This window comes from Carettochelys insculpta, chromosome 14 (genome assembly GCF_033958435.1).
Source record: "Carettochelys insculpta isolate YL-2023 chromosome 14, ASM3395843v1, whole genome shotgun sequence".
Lineage (NCBI taxonomy): Eukaryota > Metazoa > Chordata > Testudines > Carettochelyidae > Carettochelys > Carettochelys insculpta.
Genome location: NC_134150.1, coordinates 22,149,598 through 22,169,551, shown reverse-complemented (window position 1 = coordinate 22,169,551; position 19,954 = coordinate 22,149,598). Strand labels below are relative to the sequence as shown.

Here is a 19,954-nt window from a genome sequence, read left to right as displayed (position 1 = left end):
TCCTTCTGTTTCCCTGTGCACAGCTTCCCTTTCCCCCTATTTTCTGCACTTGAGCAGTATTTAGTCTGATTTGGTGCATCCATTTATTAATAGAAGTTAATTATTTTTATATTTGTCAATGACCATCAGTCAAGAACTTCAGATCCTTTAATGTAGTTGCTTCCAAGTATGAAAATCAAATCATATACAGGAAGAATAATGATTCATCCGGTAGAATATGAGGGCTCTTGCACTTGCAAATTTCTTTAAAATGTAGTCAATTTTCTTTACATGCACCATTACAATAAACCTCACAATTTTCTAAAGCCAAGTATATGATCTATACAAACAAATGTGTTTTTAACATGAAACATGGCTATATACATTACAGTATATGATACACACTTTTAACACTTTAAAATCAATGCTTGATAGACCCCAAGGCTTTCTTCTGTAGTACATAATTAGTATTATATAAAACAAGTATTACTACATGCTAAAACAGATTTCCACAGTCTTTCAATTAGTCACAATATATAATATATCTATTTCTATATACTGTTTATAGATTTGCTCTGATTAATAAGTGGACTGAGCACACACACCCAGCATAGTACACTCCAGTAACTGCCTAACAACAGTGAATTTACTGACATTATTTTTCAAGATCTGACAAAGCTGCAGAAATGTTTTAAGTGTTCCTAATAAACATATGCAAGTAGGAAAACTTTTTTCAGAGGTAGAGGTTTTATTGCGTAAAACACTGGATAAAACTGTACTGCTTCAAAGACAATTTTTATTCTAACAGCAGAAAGAAAACAGTCATTGCTGAAAAAACAACTTTTAATACTTCTATACCAGAATAAAGTTCTGTCAACTGATGTTTTATAATAATAAATAATGACCAAGAATAAACTTTAAATACAAAGTTTTCTAATTGTTACAAGCATAGCAACAAAATCCTCTACTCTATTAATCTTAGATTTCCTCCAAGATAGAAATTTTTCTTTGTGTAGGAATGTAGACAGTATTATGACCAGTATCACAGACTACAGAAGTTACAGAGAAAAAACTTGACATGTTTAGATATGAGAAGCATGATGATATTCAGAAACTGACAATGCATCACTGCTGCTGTCACTTGTTTGTATTACAAGTTACAAATGTTCTGGAAAAAAGGTCTATGTCAGAGGGGAAAATAGGGACAGTAGCACCGGACCAAATGGAATCAACACACACATCACAAAGAACGGGAGATGTTTCCAGTGTCACAAACAGAATTATTGCCTGTCGTATCTGAAAATGCTCAGAAGACACAAAAGAATACTGAAAGAGCTCAAAAAGTGCAAGAAATGGAATGTGGGCTTTTTTTTTTTGTTTTTTTTTCTTTTGTTTTGATGGGGTTTTTTTTGCTAAGATATTGAAGGCGGCGCAAACACACAAAAGCAAGCGACTGACACAGTCACCAAACACAGTAGTGCAGTTAAAATCCTAAAGCTTACTACAGTCAGAAAGTTTTCAATAACATTTCAATCCTTCCTCTAGGATCATAGAAACAGTTGCATTAAGTTTATCAACTCGATTTAAGTAAGGCAGTGAGAACTATTCTAGAAAAACAAGAAAAGCAGCTTGCTCTGTGCCAGATGGGTCCAAGTTACACAGTGACCTCATTTAAACTGAAACTTCAGTTGGATGACATCCTTTCCGACAGCATATGCAAACCGTATTCCTTATTAGCCTGAGAATTTTTTTTCCAGTCTCAGGGTAGCGCTAAGAATTTTATTTACATTGATTGCAGTTTAGTATTTTTGTAAACTGCTGTAGGCAGAGCTGAAGTTTTAAGGCCCTGGGGTTTTACTCTGTGCTCCCAGCCTGCAAAGAAATATTGACTTTTTTTTTTTAAAGTCTGGATTATTTTCTTTTAGAAGAAGTTAATACTTCTCTACTATCGTAACAAACAGATAAACAGCACCAATTTTGCTTCTATCAAAGGAAGTACATTAAAAGGCTAAAATTTTATGCCATTTAAGCAGATTTAAGAAAAGACCATTACCTATTATTCTTACTTTTTGTCTTAATTATGTGTTTCATTGTTGTCTCTCAAAAGCTTCCTATATGGCAAAGAACTTAATGAATTTGGAGGATCCAATCAGTAGAAAAGCTAATATCTGCAAAAATATAGAACACATTTGTTTTACAAAAACAAAGAAATATTAGCAAAAACACTTTTCTTCATTAGAGACAAAGAGCAGGATTCATACTTTAGGTCAAGCTACTTTATAAGAACTTGATCCAGAAGAAAGTCCTGCACTGTGTCTGTAACACTTACAAAACCTAACAAATGAAAACTAACCATGACTGGGGAATTCTTCATTCAAGTAAAAAGAAAGAAAAGAAAAAGAAAGAAAAAGAAACCAACCTAATTTATAATAGTCTGTGTTCCACCAGCACTTTATACAAACAAGGCTGACTAGTTTCACTAAACAATAATTTTATATATTGTACTTCTACTTTTACAGCAACCTACTTCTTCATCAAAAAAAAAGGAATAAATGAATTTCTCTCAATACTGCAAGTTGATCTTAAAAAAAATGGAATTACACAACCAATCACGCATTGGTCTTCAGATTCTTTCTAACCATTGATTCATTTGGCTGTATGCTAAAAAAAATCCATTCCAATATAGGTCAGTACTGACCCTAGCTTATGGGCCGTCTAAGATTTCTTCTATAGTGCAGTTGCAACACCACTTGAATTGATTTTCTCTGCAATGACAGCTCCAGTCAGACTGGCACCATGGCAGTCTACCAACACATCTCATTACTATGCTAGGCAAATGACAGCAGCTGGTGTCATATTATAAAGGTGTTTTCAACAATGAAAACACAGCCCCACAATCTTCAAGGCAACACTAAATCATTTAGACAGTATCATTTTTCGGTTAAGAGCATTATTTTTGGACAAAGACCACTTTGAAGTTTGAAATTGCTCTGCTTTTTAAATGACTAATGACCTCCTAACATTTTAAAATCACTTTATTATCCCACCTACATTGTTTGGAAGTACTTGTTGCCAGGTAACAGTTTAGCAGCCATTTTCAAGGGCTGGGAATTATTATTATTATTATTATTATTATTACTATTATTATTATTTGTGATATAGGTGTGTGTATATTTTTTAAACATTTTAAACATCGTGTACACCACTAGGAGTTTGTACAGAATTCTTTTCCTTGAAATTCAGTTATCAAACTCTCACTCAAATGCATACCAAAGAAATAATATTGCAATATACAGATTGATTTGTTCAGCTGTATTACTCTTGGGCCTCTGTTAACTCTGCTGAGCTCCCAGGTTTGACAGCTGCAGGTTCCTCTAAATTCCCAGAAGTCTCGGAGTCAACTCTGGAGCGCTTGAACCTGCGATCTGGATACTGGCTGTTGTCAAAAGGCATGCGATGGACACAAAGAACATGGGTCTTCAGATTTCCCTTCTGAGAGGCACTGTATGGGCAGTATCTGCACTGGAAAGGCCTGTGACCTGCATGACAAACAAAAGTCTGATTAGTTTTTCTCATATTTACATTTTCACTGCAAGCTAATTCTTTGCAAAGTTTAACAAAAAACACTTCTATATGGAAGTGCTGTGTGTGCTGAGCAATTAAAAAAAAATCATAGTGTTCTTGTTGAATTCTGCTCATTCAAACTGTGTTGTCAAAATAATCTTCTTCTGGGACATTAAAGAAAACCAAGCCATCCCCCCCTCACCTTTAGATAACACAACTGTTAAGCATTCACACTGTGATCCAGTCTGAGCCCTTTCAAATAAAGTTAACAATAAAATAGCTTATTTTATACTTTGTTAGTTATCTAGACCAATGCACAAATGACAATGTGCAGACCCCACACTAATAAATATATCCTACTTAGTCTTTGGGTGGGTTTGTGAGGATAATGTTGTATGTTTCATTTTATGCTCATGCAATTGTGTTGATTTGCCTTTTTTTAACAGATGGAGATAAGCAAGATACGCAAATGTGTAACTTTGCTGCAGTGGAACTATTCGTGAGCAGAGACATGCATGTACATGTGTGTTTGCTGGATGGAGGCTCAAGACTACAGGAAATTTAAAAATAAAAGATTCAATCTAGATTAAAAAAAGAATGTTACTGCACAGAACCTGATATATTATTGTGTATGAAATAGTGACTGAAAAATAAAGGCAAAAAACAAAACACAGCTTTTTTTAGTCAGTCGGTCTTGCACTGTGCTCATCATTATTTTTTATATTATTGTTACTTTGAATCATAGTGCTATATCTGGTATTGGAGGTTAAGTTTCAGCAATCACATTTCAACCTATGCTGGGAAGTTGTTGATGTGTTTTACTGGAACTTTATGAGCTTTGTCTTTCAAATTAACTTAAACCAGGACCATCTGAGGTCAACTGTGCTTAGCTTGCTTTAATTTGCTCAAATAAATGAATAAATAAATGTGCCAGACCGTCTACATAAATCCAGGACACGTGAAAAACAATATTCAATATCCACAATAGGCACTTTTTTCCTATCCTGTTTCTCTACTACCATATAACATTTGAAGAAGTAGTAGTATTTATATAGAACTATAGGTGTGAAAATGACTGCTGCCAAAGCAGCTGCTGCCAAGGCTGGAGATCTGGATCCTTTTAATTGTCACAGCAGAGCAGCCCTGGCGGCACACAGCTGAGGGGGAGCGGTACATTGCCACAGTGCTGGCAATGCTGAGGGCTGAATGCCGTAGGCCCCACTCCATCCACCAATGACCCTATCCCTTCTGGGACACAGAGCCAGGCTCCCCCTCCCACCTTGTCCCAGGGCCCATAGTGGCTCTCTGTGGCACTGTTTAGATGTTATTGGATTAGTTTTACATAAGTAGGAGTTCAATACATAGCCTAGTCAGATGCTACTTCACTTGGAAGAATGGATCTGAAGTGACACCACGGTTACACTGGCGGTGTTCTGGAGACTGCATTATGAGGAAAATCCACTCCATGTAATACATATCAGCAGTTAACTAGGATTAGACTAGATTGGGGCCCTACAAGATCTTGGTATTTTTAATAGAAAATGCGGAACTTAGAACCTGAAGACTGAGTCCACACACAAGATTCTAGCTTGCCTCAAGAGGAGGGAAGTGATATACTCAGAGCATAGTTCCTTGGGCGTGTTTCTTCAAACTGGGTGTAAGACATTTGTGTGTGGAGGAGATGGCTTCTCAATCAAAGAACTGATGTCAGTTGTGTTAGGATAGGGTCCTGCTCCAACATATTTTGCATTTGCCTGGATGGAACCATAGGCTGATTTCTACCTAAGTCTCAATACTGAAGTATTGGAGGTTCTTCTGCTCCAGAGACAGGACAGGTGAAGAGAAATCTTCCATACAAGGTACTCAGGGAAAAGAGGTGAAACCCAGAAATCATTAGTCTTTGCAATGGCCAATTTCCAAAGAAAAGTTCATCTTGGAAAAGTAATAGAGAACATAGTGAATAAAACTTGGAATAGGTACATCTATAAAAAATAGGAGTGGGGCAGGAATTTCATGGAGGAATTCAGCTAGAGGACTAGAAAGAGTGGCCAAAAAAGGGATTACAAGAGCTATGCAATGCATTTTGGGATCAGTCTCTTGAACCCAAAGGCTTATACATCCATAACTGTACTCCCAACATTTTGCAAGCATCAGTTATATTTTGCCACAATCCACTTTTGCGCACAGAAAATAGGTATAAAACTGAATGGGTACCCTGTAAAGAAGGATATTCACAAAAACTGTGATTTGCATTGTTTGGAAATTCTAAGCTAGACTGCAAAACTCAGAAGAAAGGCCCAATAAAATCACCGAATCTCACAATGATTCCTTCAAATCAATGGGCAAAGAAACATTTTGCCTGGAAAGACACCTCAGTAATAATGTTTGGCTTTGGTCCTCTTTTATCTTGGCTAGAATATTTGTAGTTTTGATTTTAAAAATTCCTTTGTTCACCTCGTGGCATATGCTAAATAATGTTTGGCTTTGGTCCTCTTTTATCTTGGCTAGAATATTTGTAGTTTTGATTTTAAAAATTCCTTTGTTCACCTCGTGGCATATGCTAAAAATCACAGAATATATATTTTAAATTACAGGCGGAACACATAAGCTGTGTCTACACATTCCCCCTCCGTTTGTAGGAGGTATGTTAATGAGGCACTTTGGAATATGCTAATGAGATGCTGACATGGATATGCAGGGCCTCATTAGCATATTGATGACAGTGCGCAATTCGAAAATGCTGCTTTCAGAATGTACACCACCCATGTAGACAGGGGCCTTTCGAAAAGAAGCTCCCTGACTTCGAAAGCCCCTTCTTCCTATTTGGTTTGAGGAAGAAGAGGCTTTTGAAGTCCAGGGGATCCTTTAGAAAGGATCCTGTCTATACAGACAGTGCGCATTCTGAAAGCAGCACTTTTGAATCGCGCACTGTTGCCATTATGCTAATTGCATGCTGCATATTCATGTCAGTGCCTTATTAACATCTTCCGAAGTGCCTTGTTACAGTGTAGGCACAGCTATACTGAAGACCCTGTAACCTTAATTTGCTGATAACAATACATTATATTTGCACAGACATACACACACACAGACATCTCACAGAGAGTAAGTGACTTGCCCAAGGTCACATGGGAAGTCCTTTGCAGTCAAGAATCCAATATGTATCTCCTGACACCTTCCTTGATATCACTATAAGATTACACAATGTGCTTGTTGTCCAATTCCTTCATGGAAATCAAGTCATCCTATCTGATTAAAAGGAACACTGGAATTTATATATCAACAAAATATTTGCCACAAAATGCATGTAAAATAAATTCTTCGTATGGTGAATAAATTAGCCATTACTGCGTTGTAGTGACTTTATATTTTAGGATACATAGGAACTATAAATACAAGAAAAATATCAATATAATGAAATCTACATACATTATTTAAGCCAATTTGCTATAACAGTTGTGTCTATGAATGCTTCAGATAAGAATATTTAAAATTGCATGGACTAATACTGTCATAATGGGGGCCTCATCCAAAATCCATTAAAGTCAATGAGTCTTTTTATTATCTTCAGTGGGCTTTGTAGAACAGGGGTACCAGTTTCCTTACTTCTCATTAAGAAGTTACCTTTCTTTTGCCTAACATACTTTTATTCATTCATCCACTACATTTTACCTGATTTAAAACATTACAAACAGAGACTGTACCAAATTATATTTCTGCAAGCTTCATATTTTACACACACACACACACACACGTGCTAAATGAACATTATTTGGGTTGCAAAGTCAAGCAGTCAAAAAGTTGTGAAATGCCAGAATTAATGTGGCCTTTGCAACCTTAATTCAGCCCTGTGTGTGTCTGCACTACCATACAGTCTTTAACTACATGCTCACAGACTACCTTTTCCCAGTAATGCTCTGCCTCATTCAGTGCACAGAAGGAAAGAATGGTGCTCACTTAATAAGCAGCTATTCAATGTTTTGTTTTATCTTTACTGCTGAATGTCCAGCCCCAGAACTCATTCATGGCACACTTTTCAATCCCTGCTGTGAAGACTGAATTATTAATTTTCTCATGGGGCTCATCACTACATTATCTGAGAGTATCACAAATACAGGTAATTCACAACACCCCTTTGAGTACAAGGGATGGTTGTATTCTCCTTTTACAGATGGGGAATCAAGGCATGAAGAGACTAAGGTCAAAAGTAACAAAGTAATTTTGGGTGCCCAATCTGAGATGCATAGGACTTGACGATTTAGAGTGCTTAACATTAAACAGTGTGCTTTCCTTAGACTGCAGTTGTGATGGTAAGAGCACAGAACTTCTGCAAATCAGACCCCTATGTCTCAAGTCAGGTACCCAATTAGCAGCAGCTTGTTGAGAAAACTAGTTTAAGTAAATTGCCTAGAATCACACATGAGCTCTGCGGCACAGGTAGGGATAGAATCTAGTTCCTTCCAGGCAGCGATTACTGCCTGAACCATGAACCTGAACATCCCTTTTCCTCCTGCAAATCTCAACCTTATTCTATATGGCTGTGTCTTCACTAGCAAGTTCTTTCAAAAGATTTTTTGAAAGAAGTCTCTCTCGAAAGATCCCACAAAGCATCATCCATGTGGTGCTCCTTTCCAAATCACTCTTCCTTTCCTGTTTCAGGAAGAGTGCCCCCTTTTGAAAGTTTATTTGGAAAGAAAACATGTGTGGATGCTCCACAGGCCTCTTTTTTTTTTTGAAAGAGCAGTCCTCATGGGGCCTGATTTTTTGATTGCTAGCCCATTCTTTTGAAAGAGTGGGGACTGTGTGGATGCTGTCTTTCAAAAGAGCAGATCACTCTTCTGATCTGCTTTTTTATGCGTGGACGCACTCTTTCAAAAGAAGTTCTTTTGGAAGAGATCTTCCGGAAGGGCTTCTTTCGAAAGTTCTCTGTAGTATAGATGAAGTCTGTATAACTTCAAAAAGGCTGGGATCCTACAGACAACAGCTTCCTTCCCTGTTTCAACCCTGATTAACCCGTAGAGCTGCTCCAACAAGGCAAGGGGGTCAATTACATTTAATGTAATCATGTATTTATGGACTTTATCACAATGCAGGTGCACAATCTTGAAAAAGCAACCTTTATTGTGGCATTTCAGAATATTTTATTGTTTGCTTTTGCAATGCTAATAAGTCTCTTTATTTCAACATGCAAACTGAAAAAAAACCAGACATCCTACCAAATAGCAGAACTGAGACCCACGCCACTTGATCTAACAGAAGCACCGAGAACAGTCATAGGCTGGCATCTTCTCCACGAACCAGCATTTAGAGAGGGAGGGGACAGCAAGTTTCTATTTGTTGACTGAAGAGTAATGGTGAGACTTGAGAATCTTATGTTCCATTTCATGCTCTGAAATGAGTGTGATCTAGTGAGATTCTTCTGACCAGTCTCTTTTTTTTGTGACCCTTTCAGTCCTGCCTTTCAAACCTGTTCCTGATCCTAGCTCTCTGTTCCCCTCTCTTCGTCCTATCTCCATCTCTCCGCCCCAGCCAGTCCCAGATACTGTACACCAGGCTTCTCATCTCAGCCTCCTTGATGAGCAAATCCTTCTCTTTCCCCTCCTGACTACCCACACCTGCCCCATTTTCCCCTCCTCCTAGACTCAGGCTCAGCTCTCCCCGTATCTGAGTACTGGTAAAAAAATTATCTCCCTTCACCTCATCCCTTCTCTATCCCAGTTTCCTTACCCAATTAGTGCTAGTCTCCCTCTCCGGCTTCTCATCCAACTTTAGTCTCTTCACAATGGCTCTGTCCCCAACTCCATTTCATTTCCTGGCCCCAGTACACTTGCCCAACCAATCCAATGTGCTTGCCTAACAATCCCCCCTCAGGTCCAAAGCCCAGGAAGTTCCAATCTCCCTCCAATTCATCCCACAGTTACCTCCACCAGCTTCCAGGCCTGGTTTCCACCCCTTTTACCGCACAGTTCTCCTTGTCTGAGTGTACTTACTCCTCTACTCCACAAATTTGGCTTTGGTTCCATTCTGGGTGGGGTCATGCCTAATCTGGACAGAATTTTTTACAGAATTTAACTGATGAAATCTAAGAAGAATCTGCTAAGCACATGCAAATTGTAATTTTTCAAAGCTTACAACTTTGTAAAAGTAGGGCTGATTTACCCAGGCCAGCAAAAGGCTTATCCCTGCCAATTGCCAAACACTGCCATATTTCAAATCCCTACTCCAAAGCAAGCAGAATCCCAGAGCTTTACATAACTAAAATCACCAGTGTTCTTTAACATGGGCAAAACAATGCATTCTCCTTAGCCTGAAATGGCTGACCAGTTTGGGTTGAAATTTTCTAAAATATTCCACCTAAAGCAGAGAACCAGAATGGAAGAATTCACCCCACACAATTCAAGGTCTGGCATGTTATAAGCCATGGCAAACAGGATCTTCAACATTAATAACAGACAATACTAGCTCTGCCAATAAAATATGATATCATTTACCAGTTCTTTGGAGTAGTAGCAGGAAAGGTATTGATCATTAAAAATGGTAAAGCCAATTTGAACACTGCTCTATGAAACTAATTTTAAAGAATTCACAAAGCATGGAGTGAAACAGCCCTTAATATTTTTAAAAAAAAAAACAAAAACAAAACTCATTCCACTCAGTATCACAAAAGGTTCAAAACTGTGCAACTGTACCTGGTGAACATTATTTATTAATTCAACAAAATTTAACAAATAAGACCATATAAAATGCACCTAAATGGATTCTGTTCAACTTTGTCTTTTTTGTTTTGCTCACTTTTTGAGGCCATCAAAATTTCACATCACTGCCATATGAAAAGTAAGCATACAATAAGTTAATTTGTATTGTCACAATACAGTACAACTGTGGTAAAGAGCACATTCATTTTTAATCCAGTATGAATAATATATAAATATGTATACAGAGTGAGGGTCAAAGGAAAGCAAGTGGAACGTTGTTTACAGCAGAAGTAGTACAAAAAACCAGAGATTATTCTTACTTGCAAAGATAACAATATCTGCAATTTGCTTGTAACTAAGGGACAAAGGAAAATGCCCATTTCTCTTGGGCAACCCATCCATTAATTACTGCTCAAAACTTGTTGTGAGCAGCAGGTTCTTAAAATAACCCTTCCCAGATAAGTTGGCAATAAATTTATTATGTTTTATCTAGTGGTGGTTGGTGGGTTCTTTTGTTGCAAGGTACAGGTCATATATATTCTACCTTCTCTATATCTTACAATAAAATTATTTGAAAGCCCTTTAAAAAAAAGAACTCTGCCTGATGTTTCAGAAGATAATGTGTAATTCATTGTGTGGGAGAATCGGGTTAGAGGCAGGCCAGCTTGGAGAGCAAATTATGGAGCATCCTTGTCAGGTATGAAAGAGAAGTGGGAGGACAGTATATTGCTTACACCTCAAACAACATGGCTGTAGAGTAACACACTGCAGTGCTTACACTTCAGCATTTGAAGGCTTTTCAGTCCTCTGAAATGAAAGCATGAGCAGAGATTGTAAACTGATGGAGCTGCAAAAGAAAAACAGGAAGGCTCACATGTAACTGGAGTAGTGGTGTCTACAAGCAGGCATAGAGTGATTGAGAGGTGATGATTACCTCAGCACCCACTGAGGTGAATCGGAGTTGACAACAATTGCAAACCCAGGCTGAGAAGTGGGTAAAGCTCTAAGGCCAAGCTCCTCAAAAGCACTGAGGTGCCGAAAACGCCCACTGAAATTGATTTCAATGAGTTAGGCCTCCAAATACCTTGAGGATCAGGGCTTAGGACTCAGACTTGTTTGTACCAGATTATGATTCTGCCCTGGTGAGAATACAGAAGTTGGCCAGGAGGGATATGCTGGTCTTGAAAAAGAATTTACTTCTGTAGCAAATATAAAGATAAAAATCCAGCCCTTAGAATCTTCTGCCCTTTAAACAAATACGTTGCTTTGTTAATTTAGGCTTTGAGAAAAAAAAAGTTTGTTTTCTTTCAAATTTATGATCTGATATGCTGCTTTGTGACATGCCATGTCAGCCTGCATCAGTCACATTGTGTTAGGTTTCATAACATGGCATGACTGATGCAGCCCAATATGGTGCATCAACAGAATGGAATTTGAAAATGCAGGTTTTGAGAAAGGCACAGATCTCAAAGTAGGTTTTCATAACCATAGAGGAACAATGGTGTCCGCAGCTGGAATTAAGAGTCTGTTATTGGGCTGTTTGGGATTCAAATGTCTGCCAACCCACTTTGCATGGGTCTATCTTTAAAAATCAAACCGTGCCACTACAGCACTTAAGAAACTCAAGTGTCAGTATAGTGTCATCTGGCTACTTGTTGTCCTCTGCACACTAGTAGTTGCTAATTTACCAACTCTGATATGGATCTAGTATTTACGGTTCACAAAAACTGGAGAGAGAGAGCAAAAGAAAAAGATATGAATGTGGAAGCATGTTTCATTGAAAAAAATAATTTACATGGTGAAGCTGCATTAATTTTCGACTCTTAAAATATTGATTGGCATCCAAATTCTAGAAATGTTTTTACAAAGAATAATCTTATTTTGTGGTTCTACAGGCACATATGTAGGGGGTTGCATTAAAATGTTAAAATGGGCATTGGATTAGTCAGATGGATAAGATCAGGAATTTATTCCAGATTGTTAAGCAAGTACTAATAGCAGCAAAATCATGGCTTTCACCCACAGCAACAAGAAATCAGTAACTTGGAAGAAAAATCCCAATAATACATCAGCCATACAAGCCGTCTGTTTTCCCCACTATACCACTTTTCATTATATTGCATATGTGTGCACATATACGCACACAGAGAGAGCAGCAACTGCAGACACACAATTTTAATTATAAACTTTGAGAATAGGATAAAGCGCAATAAAATGATGAACGGAAAACAAATGCTGTGCAATGTACTATAAACTATAATTACATCCTGAGAAAAATGTTTACTAGATATGACATTTGTTCCCTTAAAATGCAAAAATGACAACGACCATATGACAGAATGCTCTGAGTGTCTCTTCTAAGTGGTCAATAGTTCTGAGACACTGTAGTATTATTACTGTGTGATATGTAAGTTAATTTCAAGTTTCTTTCTTATTGTAAGTAGATATGTTTTGGTGAAACTTCACAATAAGTCTCATCACCTCTTAGAGATGACCATCTTATTTAGTCATTTTAGGTTATTTTAATCAGGGCCATGAAAGACATGGAATGCTTTTTTGTATTTATAAAGTCTATTCTAATTTGTCTTTGGATATCCCAAAACAACTACTCTGCATCCGTGAAATACGCCCATTATTTTGAAATATTTTTCGAAATGATGAGTCTGCTATTTTGGCATCCCTATACACCTAGCTGCAAGAGGAGTTAAGAGATGCCTCGAAATAGCACAGTATTTTGACAACTTTATAACATGCTACTGACCAGCCCCAAAATGGGTACTTCTTGCCACCAACTTAAAAATCATTCTCACCAAAAATTATTGTTTTTGAATTCTTGTTTCCCAAGAAAATCCATATCTGAGGTGGAACTTGTCAGAGATTTTTCATCCCTCGGGCATTATCGCCCCCGTGGGTCAGGGGAAACAAGCCTTTGGCCACTAAACATCATTACAGGTACAGGTAGAATCTAAAAACACATAGGCTGCCATTTACCAGCCCCCTGTAACGGTCACTCTGAGTCAATTGGTCTTCCTGGTAACCCTGAACTCATAAACACTTCATGCCCAGGTTCAAAAGCCAGGCCTCTGATTGGGCACCTGTGGAGAAATTCTGGAAACTTCCACAGGCTGCAGGACCTGGTTGAAAACCATGGACAGAATCATGAATATTAAAATCGAATCATGAATCATGCATAAGGACACCAAATAAAAGGCGGCGCAGCACAGCACTCAGTGTCAGTCTGGGGGGTCTGGCTGAGGTCGAAGAGCTCCTGCCTTTGTGAAGAGCTCCTGCCTTTGCGAAGAGTTCCTGCTTTCTTTTGAAGAGCTACTGAATCACTACCAGCACTGCCCAGCAGGGTCCGCCTGCTGCGGTGACAGTGTGCTGGTTTTTTACCTCAGCAGTCCTGAGGTAGATCAGGCGAGCGGCAAACTGGCCTCATCTCTAGGATGAGGTACTGCGCGCTCGCCTGCTAAAACCCAGGGTCTGCCATCTAAAGTGGCAAGCAGGCTCTGAGGTGGATCAGCTGGGTGGCGAACTGGCCTCACCATTAGGGTGAGGTACTGCGTGCCCAGCTGTTGAAGCCCAGAGCCTGCCATTGAAGCAGCACCCTCGCTCCCGCCGCCAACCATTCTGCGGGGACGACAACGGGCACAACCCACCTGCCTCACAGGACTGCAGCCATCCGGACACATAAATTTACCACAGGCCTGAGGCTCAGCCCAGGCTGCACAGACTTTCACAGCCCTAAGGCCTAACGTGGGCTACACAGACTCTCACAGGCCTGAGGCTCAGCCCAGGTGACTCTTATAGGCCTGAGGCTCAGCCCAGGCGACTCTTACAGGACTGAGGCGCAGCCCAGGCGACTAGGACTATCATAGGCCTGAGGCTCAGCCCAGGCCACATAGACTTTTCATAGGCCCGAGGCCCAGCCCGGGCCATACAAGTTATACTATCACAACATTGTGGGCATTGGGTCCCCACATCGGGGGGTTCGGGGTCGCAACCCGGACCGTGCCCTTCCAGGGCCAGGGAAGGGTCACACCGAGGGGCTCGACCCTAAGGCCGGGCCTTACTGCCCAGGCTTAAATTATTACTGCACACTTGTATTAATAGCTTTTCTGTTAATTGGTTAATAGTGTCTACTTAGTACAATTATAGTCGATCTGTTAATCTTAATAGTGTTTATTTGGTAATAATATTTAATAAGTGTATTATTGGCTCAAGAAATAGGCAGAACATCTAGGTAGAGGCTTGACCTCCCAGTACCCTACAAACCCTGCATTTTACTTTTACCCCTTACCTATCTTTATCCTCCAAGCCCCAGCTGGGGAGGTAACACTTTCCCTCACTCAGCTGGGAGGAGGCCCTAGCAGGCAGAGCCCTAGGGCCTCAACTAGGGTGGCCTAGCAAACCACCCAGAGCACAAAGGGGGAAAGGCAAATTAGCCTTCCCCTGCTCGGAGCCAAAACCATTTAAAGCTCCTAAGCCTCTTTCCTTAAATTTTCCTTTTAACCATCCTTTTTGCCTCCCAACTCAATAAAAACTGCCATACAGGTCTGCCTATGGATTTCCTGTGTGTTACTATTGCAAGCGTTTCAGTAAAATATTATTGTTGCAATTTAGTATATTAGTAGTAGTAATCACTAGTTTATATAGTTACGTTGTAAGAAATTATCTACTGTGTTACATTTGTTGTTTCCTTTTTTCCTGTTCTGTTAATCAATAAACTTAGTAACTGTTTGCACCTGCACAAGCCTTCCTCTTCTCGTCTCATCCTTCTCCCTTAGAGCCAGCCTCCTGCCTGCCAGGGAAAAACCTACCAGCCTCTCTAACAGCGGTACAGGGCCAGTGCGCAATCCCCGGGGCCTCCTGCCGGAGGTGGGTGGGGGCAGCCTGCAGAGGGGCAGGGCGACCTCTACTCGTCGCTGGGTCTCCGCCGTCCCCTCCTTATCCTCGTCCCAGGCCTCTTGAGGATCCAAGCGGTACACTGGTGTGGGGTCAATGTGGCCTTGGCCCGCGACTTTGCCCACACCGACAGAACTGCTACTTAAATAAATCTATGGGCATTTCCCATCAGAATTATCAATTCCAAGATGGTGTCCATATGTGTTCTGCCTAAGAGGACAACCTTTCTGAATAACTCCCTGGCAATCCTCTGACCATCAGCTTGGAAGTAATTGTGTAATGCATCTTCATGGCTCACACTGTGACAACAACATAGTATGCAAACCAAAATTTGAAAAGGGAGAAAGATTTTCATTTAAAAATTGTCTACTACTATTGTTCATTCCATTCTTTTACCCACATATATTCATAAAGATTTTTACTATACAAAGCACACATCTTAAATACGGTATGTATTACCCAATAGACCAGAATCGCTGTAAAGCAGCCATTCTGATATTGTGCATAATAATATGGATAGAAAAAAGCTGAATACATGTATTTGTCGAATAGACAATAATGAGTCTGACTGAGCCATTCCACTTTATTGGTCTCACACTATGCATTCATAAAACTCCCCAAATACCAGACAGATTAGAAATGCTCCAATCAGATTGATACATATAATAAAAGTTTTCCAAAATTTGTGAATACATCTAGCTACACAGAGGCCTTGGAATGTCTTTTGGGTAAATAATGACCTTCCATAAAGTGAGTTTTCATTATTAAATTACAAAAGAAGAATTAAATTTCAAAAACCTAAATTTAATGTTGAACAGACAAGCTTTTTTAAATTAAAAGAACTGTCTTATAGTCCAAACAGTAGACGGAATGCTACCATAGGCAAAAAAGTACACCTGTCATGACCAGAGCTCAGGATTTTGTGCTTCACCTACAGCACTTGACAACATTATGACCATCTCACACACTATCCAAGCTGAATTTCCTGTGTTAATCTAGGGTTCAATCCTGCAAACACTCTTGAAAATAAACACAGAGGTACTGATGGCAAGATGCACTAAGGCCATGATTCTGGTTACATCTTCACTAAGTGGAAAAGCGATGTTGCTGCGGTTAATTTTCCAGAGTTCAATTTAGCATGGCTGGTAGGAACACTAAATCAAATCCAGAGGGTGCCCCCCATTACCTTGTGAGGAGTAAGGGAAGTCAACATGAGCATTTGCTCCCCTCAATCTCCTGCAGTGGAGACTGTGCAGAAGTGCAAGTTAAGGTACAGTGACTCCCGCTACATAATTAGCATAGCTAGAGTTGCGTATCTGAATTCAATCTTCTGCACTACTGTAGACCTGGCCAAAGCTTGGTGGTACAGATTTGTATGTATACTGGGTGGAGGATAACCTTAGTGTCAGCCTAGTAACTGCTGACACAGATCTCCCATGGATGGAGAAATATTTCATGTGATCCCAAGATCGGCAGAAGGGCCTATGATTTACCTTCTCCCTTGTTCTAGAGCACAAAAACTAAGGCCTAATGGGCCTATTCATTTGAGTAAAATTATTCAAGTGCACAAAAGCGATTAGACTCAGGAGCTTAAAGATGGTTAAAATGTCATTGGCTAGAGCATGGGATATAAGCAAAAAAAAGTTTAATATTTTGTTTTTGAATGTATTTGTAACATTAAAATCTACATGAGTGACTAAATTAGATCCTCTGATAGCTATGTGGCTCCCTCAAAATTCAAATTGAGGTGTAGTCTATTTCTGGCTTGGAATCTCAATCAGATGTTGGCACTTGTGAGAAAGCATTTCAGGTCACTATTTAATAATATTAAAGGTATAAAATAAGCTAAAGAAGCCAGAAATGTGTTAATGTTAATTCTGAGTTCTTGTAATTCCACCATTAAAAGAAATAAGCTCATGTTACAAAAATGGAATTTATAGCAATAATTCTTCATGTACCTTAGATGACTGCTCTCAATAATCAGTGCAGATATGGTCACACTTGTATAAAGAACTCCAAAGATTATAATGAAAAGAACCCCCCAAAAATACAAGATAAACTGCTCCATATCAACATAAGAAAAGCCGTACAATGTTATACCAATGTTAAATCTAGCCCAGTATCCTGTGTTCGGACAGTGGTCAGTGCCAGATGTCTCAGGGGGAAACAATAGAAGAAGGCAATTATTGATTAATCCATCCCCTGTGGTCCTGTCCCAGCATCTGGAAGTCAGAGGGCTTAATGCATAGGTTTGCATCCCTGACCATCTTGGCTTATAGTCACTGATAAAACTATCCACTGCAAAGTTTTTTTCTTTTTTAACCAAGTTAAAGTTGTAGATTGACTGTGAATTGTGTGAAAAAGTACTTGTTTTTGATTGTTGTAAACCTGCAGTCTCTGAATTTCATATCAGAAGCTAACAATCACCTGGATGTAAAATCATGCTTAATAAACAAAACAATTAGCAGTCTATCATTTTCTTTTACATGAATGATTTCAAATAATTAATCAATTCACTCATCAAATCATGAAGAGAATCATCTCTAATTTTACCTTTTTTACTTCCATGGACATGTTCCCCATTGAATATGGGAGGTGTGGCCAATGAGACATGGTCTCATAGGTAGATAACGTTCTGTTCTTTAATATAAATAAAAAATTGATACAGGTTTCTTCAAATTATTGTATCTTCCATGTTACAAACTTAGGTAGTACACTTCTACCCCTTCTGTATGTAAAGACATGAATCCTCTCATTTTTAATCCAAATCTACTCTTCTTCTTGTTCTGACACTGCTTTTCCATTTCATTCACTAATCATATCACTCGTATTCAGTTCTGGGGAAACATACTTCTCAGATATTAAATTTTTTACTAAACTATCTGAAGTTCTCCAACTAGCTCTTTCATGAGAATTTTTAACCTCTGCTCCCTCAAGTGTTTTCAAGTGCCCAATCATCTTTAAATATTTCAGGGAATCTTTAGCTTTGAGCATGAAATATAATGTCCAGTTCAAGGTAAACTCTGTGCTTTGGGGATATGGGACAATGGGAACAAAGATTACAGAACTACAGAAGTTAAAACTGGAAAAAGGCTGAGTCAGTGATCTTGTTTTCCAGCCAGTGTAGTCTTACATAATTGTTTGGTCAAGTTTCAATATCTGAAGCAATGAAGACAGTCCCCTTAGGAAATCATTCCAGTCTAAAATATTAAATTTCACTGTTACATTTCCCCTAATATTCAGCTCTTCTTCTTAGTACGGTTGCATCTGTTACTGCTAGTTAAGTACTCATCTCCTTTAGATCGCCCTAATAAGTATCCCCCTTTTCAGTATTTCCACCTTTTAAACAATTGAACAATGTCACTTCACATCCCCTTTGGATCTGATGTTGCAAACCTGTGAGCAAATGATAACTTTTTTTCCCAAAACATAGCCCTATTGACCACTGGATCACTCACATACATAAGTCTTTTTGTCCTAAATCCTGTTTCATTATTTCATTTACATTACCTTGTACGTTACAAAAGTATAGAACAGCCCAAAACTGTTATGGGGCAACCACTGATTCACAGACCTTAATCATTCATAAACAGAGTGGTGCTTTCCTGCTTTCTCTTTCACTGTGGTCACTGTCTAGAATTTGTTATTTTATTTGGTGTAGTGACAGTAAAATAAATAAATAAATAAATAAATTTCACGGTTTTCTGCAAAATCTAATGCCCAACTTTCAGAGGGCTAGATCCTCACCTATTTTAACCAACAAAGCTGTGCAAATTCTTAGGAGGTGAGAATCTGGCCTTCTATGCGTATGTATGCAGGGAAAGAATTACTAATTTCTCTTGTAGGCCCAGATTCAACAAAACATTTAAGGATTAATGTAAACAATGGAATTCATCGTGTACTTGCTTAAAGGTAAGCATGTTCTAGAGTACATGCTGAAATGAGGCCTTAAAAATATACTGTTTTCTATATCCAAGATGTCACTTAAGATAAACACGTTCTTCTTTAATTGTAGTTGTTGTGTAGTTACGTAAGTTAGGTAACATAGCTGTAACTTTGTCACATTACAACTTTCATGTAACTGATGACAGTCTATCTATAGCGACATGTTAGAAAAGAGTCTCACGAAAAACAAAACATCTTAAGTAAATAAATATCCAGCACACTAAAAGCCAATATTTCAGATTATCTGAGGATAACTCACTACCCACTTATCATTCTACTAAAAACATTATTATTATCTATTTATGGGGTTTTACGTGTGTACTTTGCTATCAACAATGCAATAGTATTACATTCCATCATTGCTGTTGCATTGAATTAATGTGTGTACCTTTGTCTGTGAATGCACAGTATAACTTATATCTCATTAGATATATTATCAATTTCTACATTTAGTGGATACATCTGTATTTTAATAAATATGTTACACACACAAACACAAACTATATATGTTTTATTACATTCAGTTGCATGAATCAGTAGCTTGCACGGTAAAAATTAAAAGACTGAAAAGGATAAAACTAAGCACAAACTTTTCAGGATCCTTTTCTTTGGGAAGAACTGTTTAGGACATCACAGAAGTATCTTTATATCAAGTCACAAAGGAAATGCTTTACCCCTCCCCACCCATACAGCCCTCCCATCCCGGTTCTCTTTTCTATAAAGCTCTCTAAAATGAAAGGTGTCAGAATTGGCTTTTTCTTCTTGGCATGATCCAGAATGTATGGCTGAGGAATGACAGATGTCTGCAACCAGCTGCAATGAAGCATGCTAAAGTTTCAGTCTAATCCACTTATTTCACTGCAGTC

The 19,954-nt window shown here is 38.7% G+C and overlaps 1 protein-coding gene across 4 annotated transcripts in view; it reads right to left on the bottom strand.

Moving 5' to 3' along the window:
- Positions 1 to 234: 234 nt before the first annotated feature.
- Positions 235 to 19,954, bottom strand: part of ZNF536 (zinc finger protein 536) — a 495,063-nt gene continuing 475,343 nt past the window's right edge. For all 4 annotated transcript variants that reach the window (XM_075008654.1, XM_075008656.1, XM_075008657.1 and 1 more), the window contains one exon: positions 235 to 3,518. In XM_075008654.1, the coding sequence (XP_074864755.1) occupies positions 3,295 to 3,518 (224 nt within the window). In that variant the 3' untranslated portion in view covers positions 235 to 3,294. The remainder of the gene's footprint in view (positions 3,519 to 19,954) is intronic.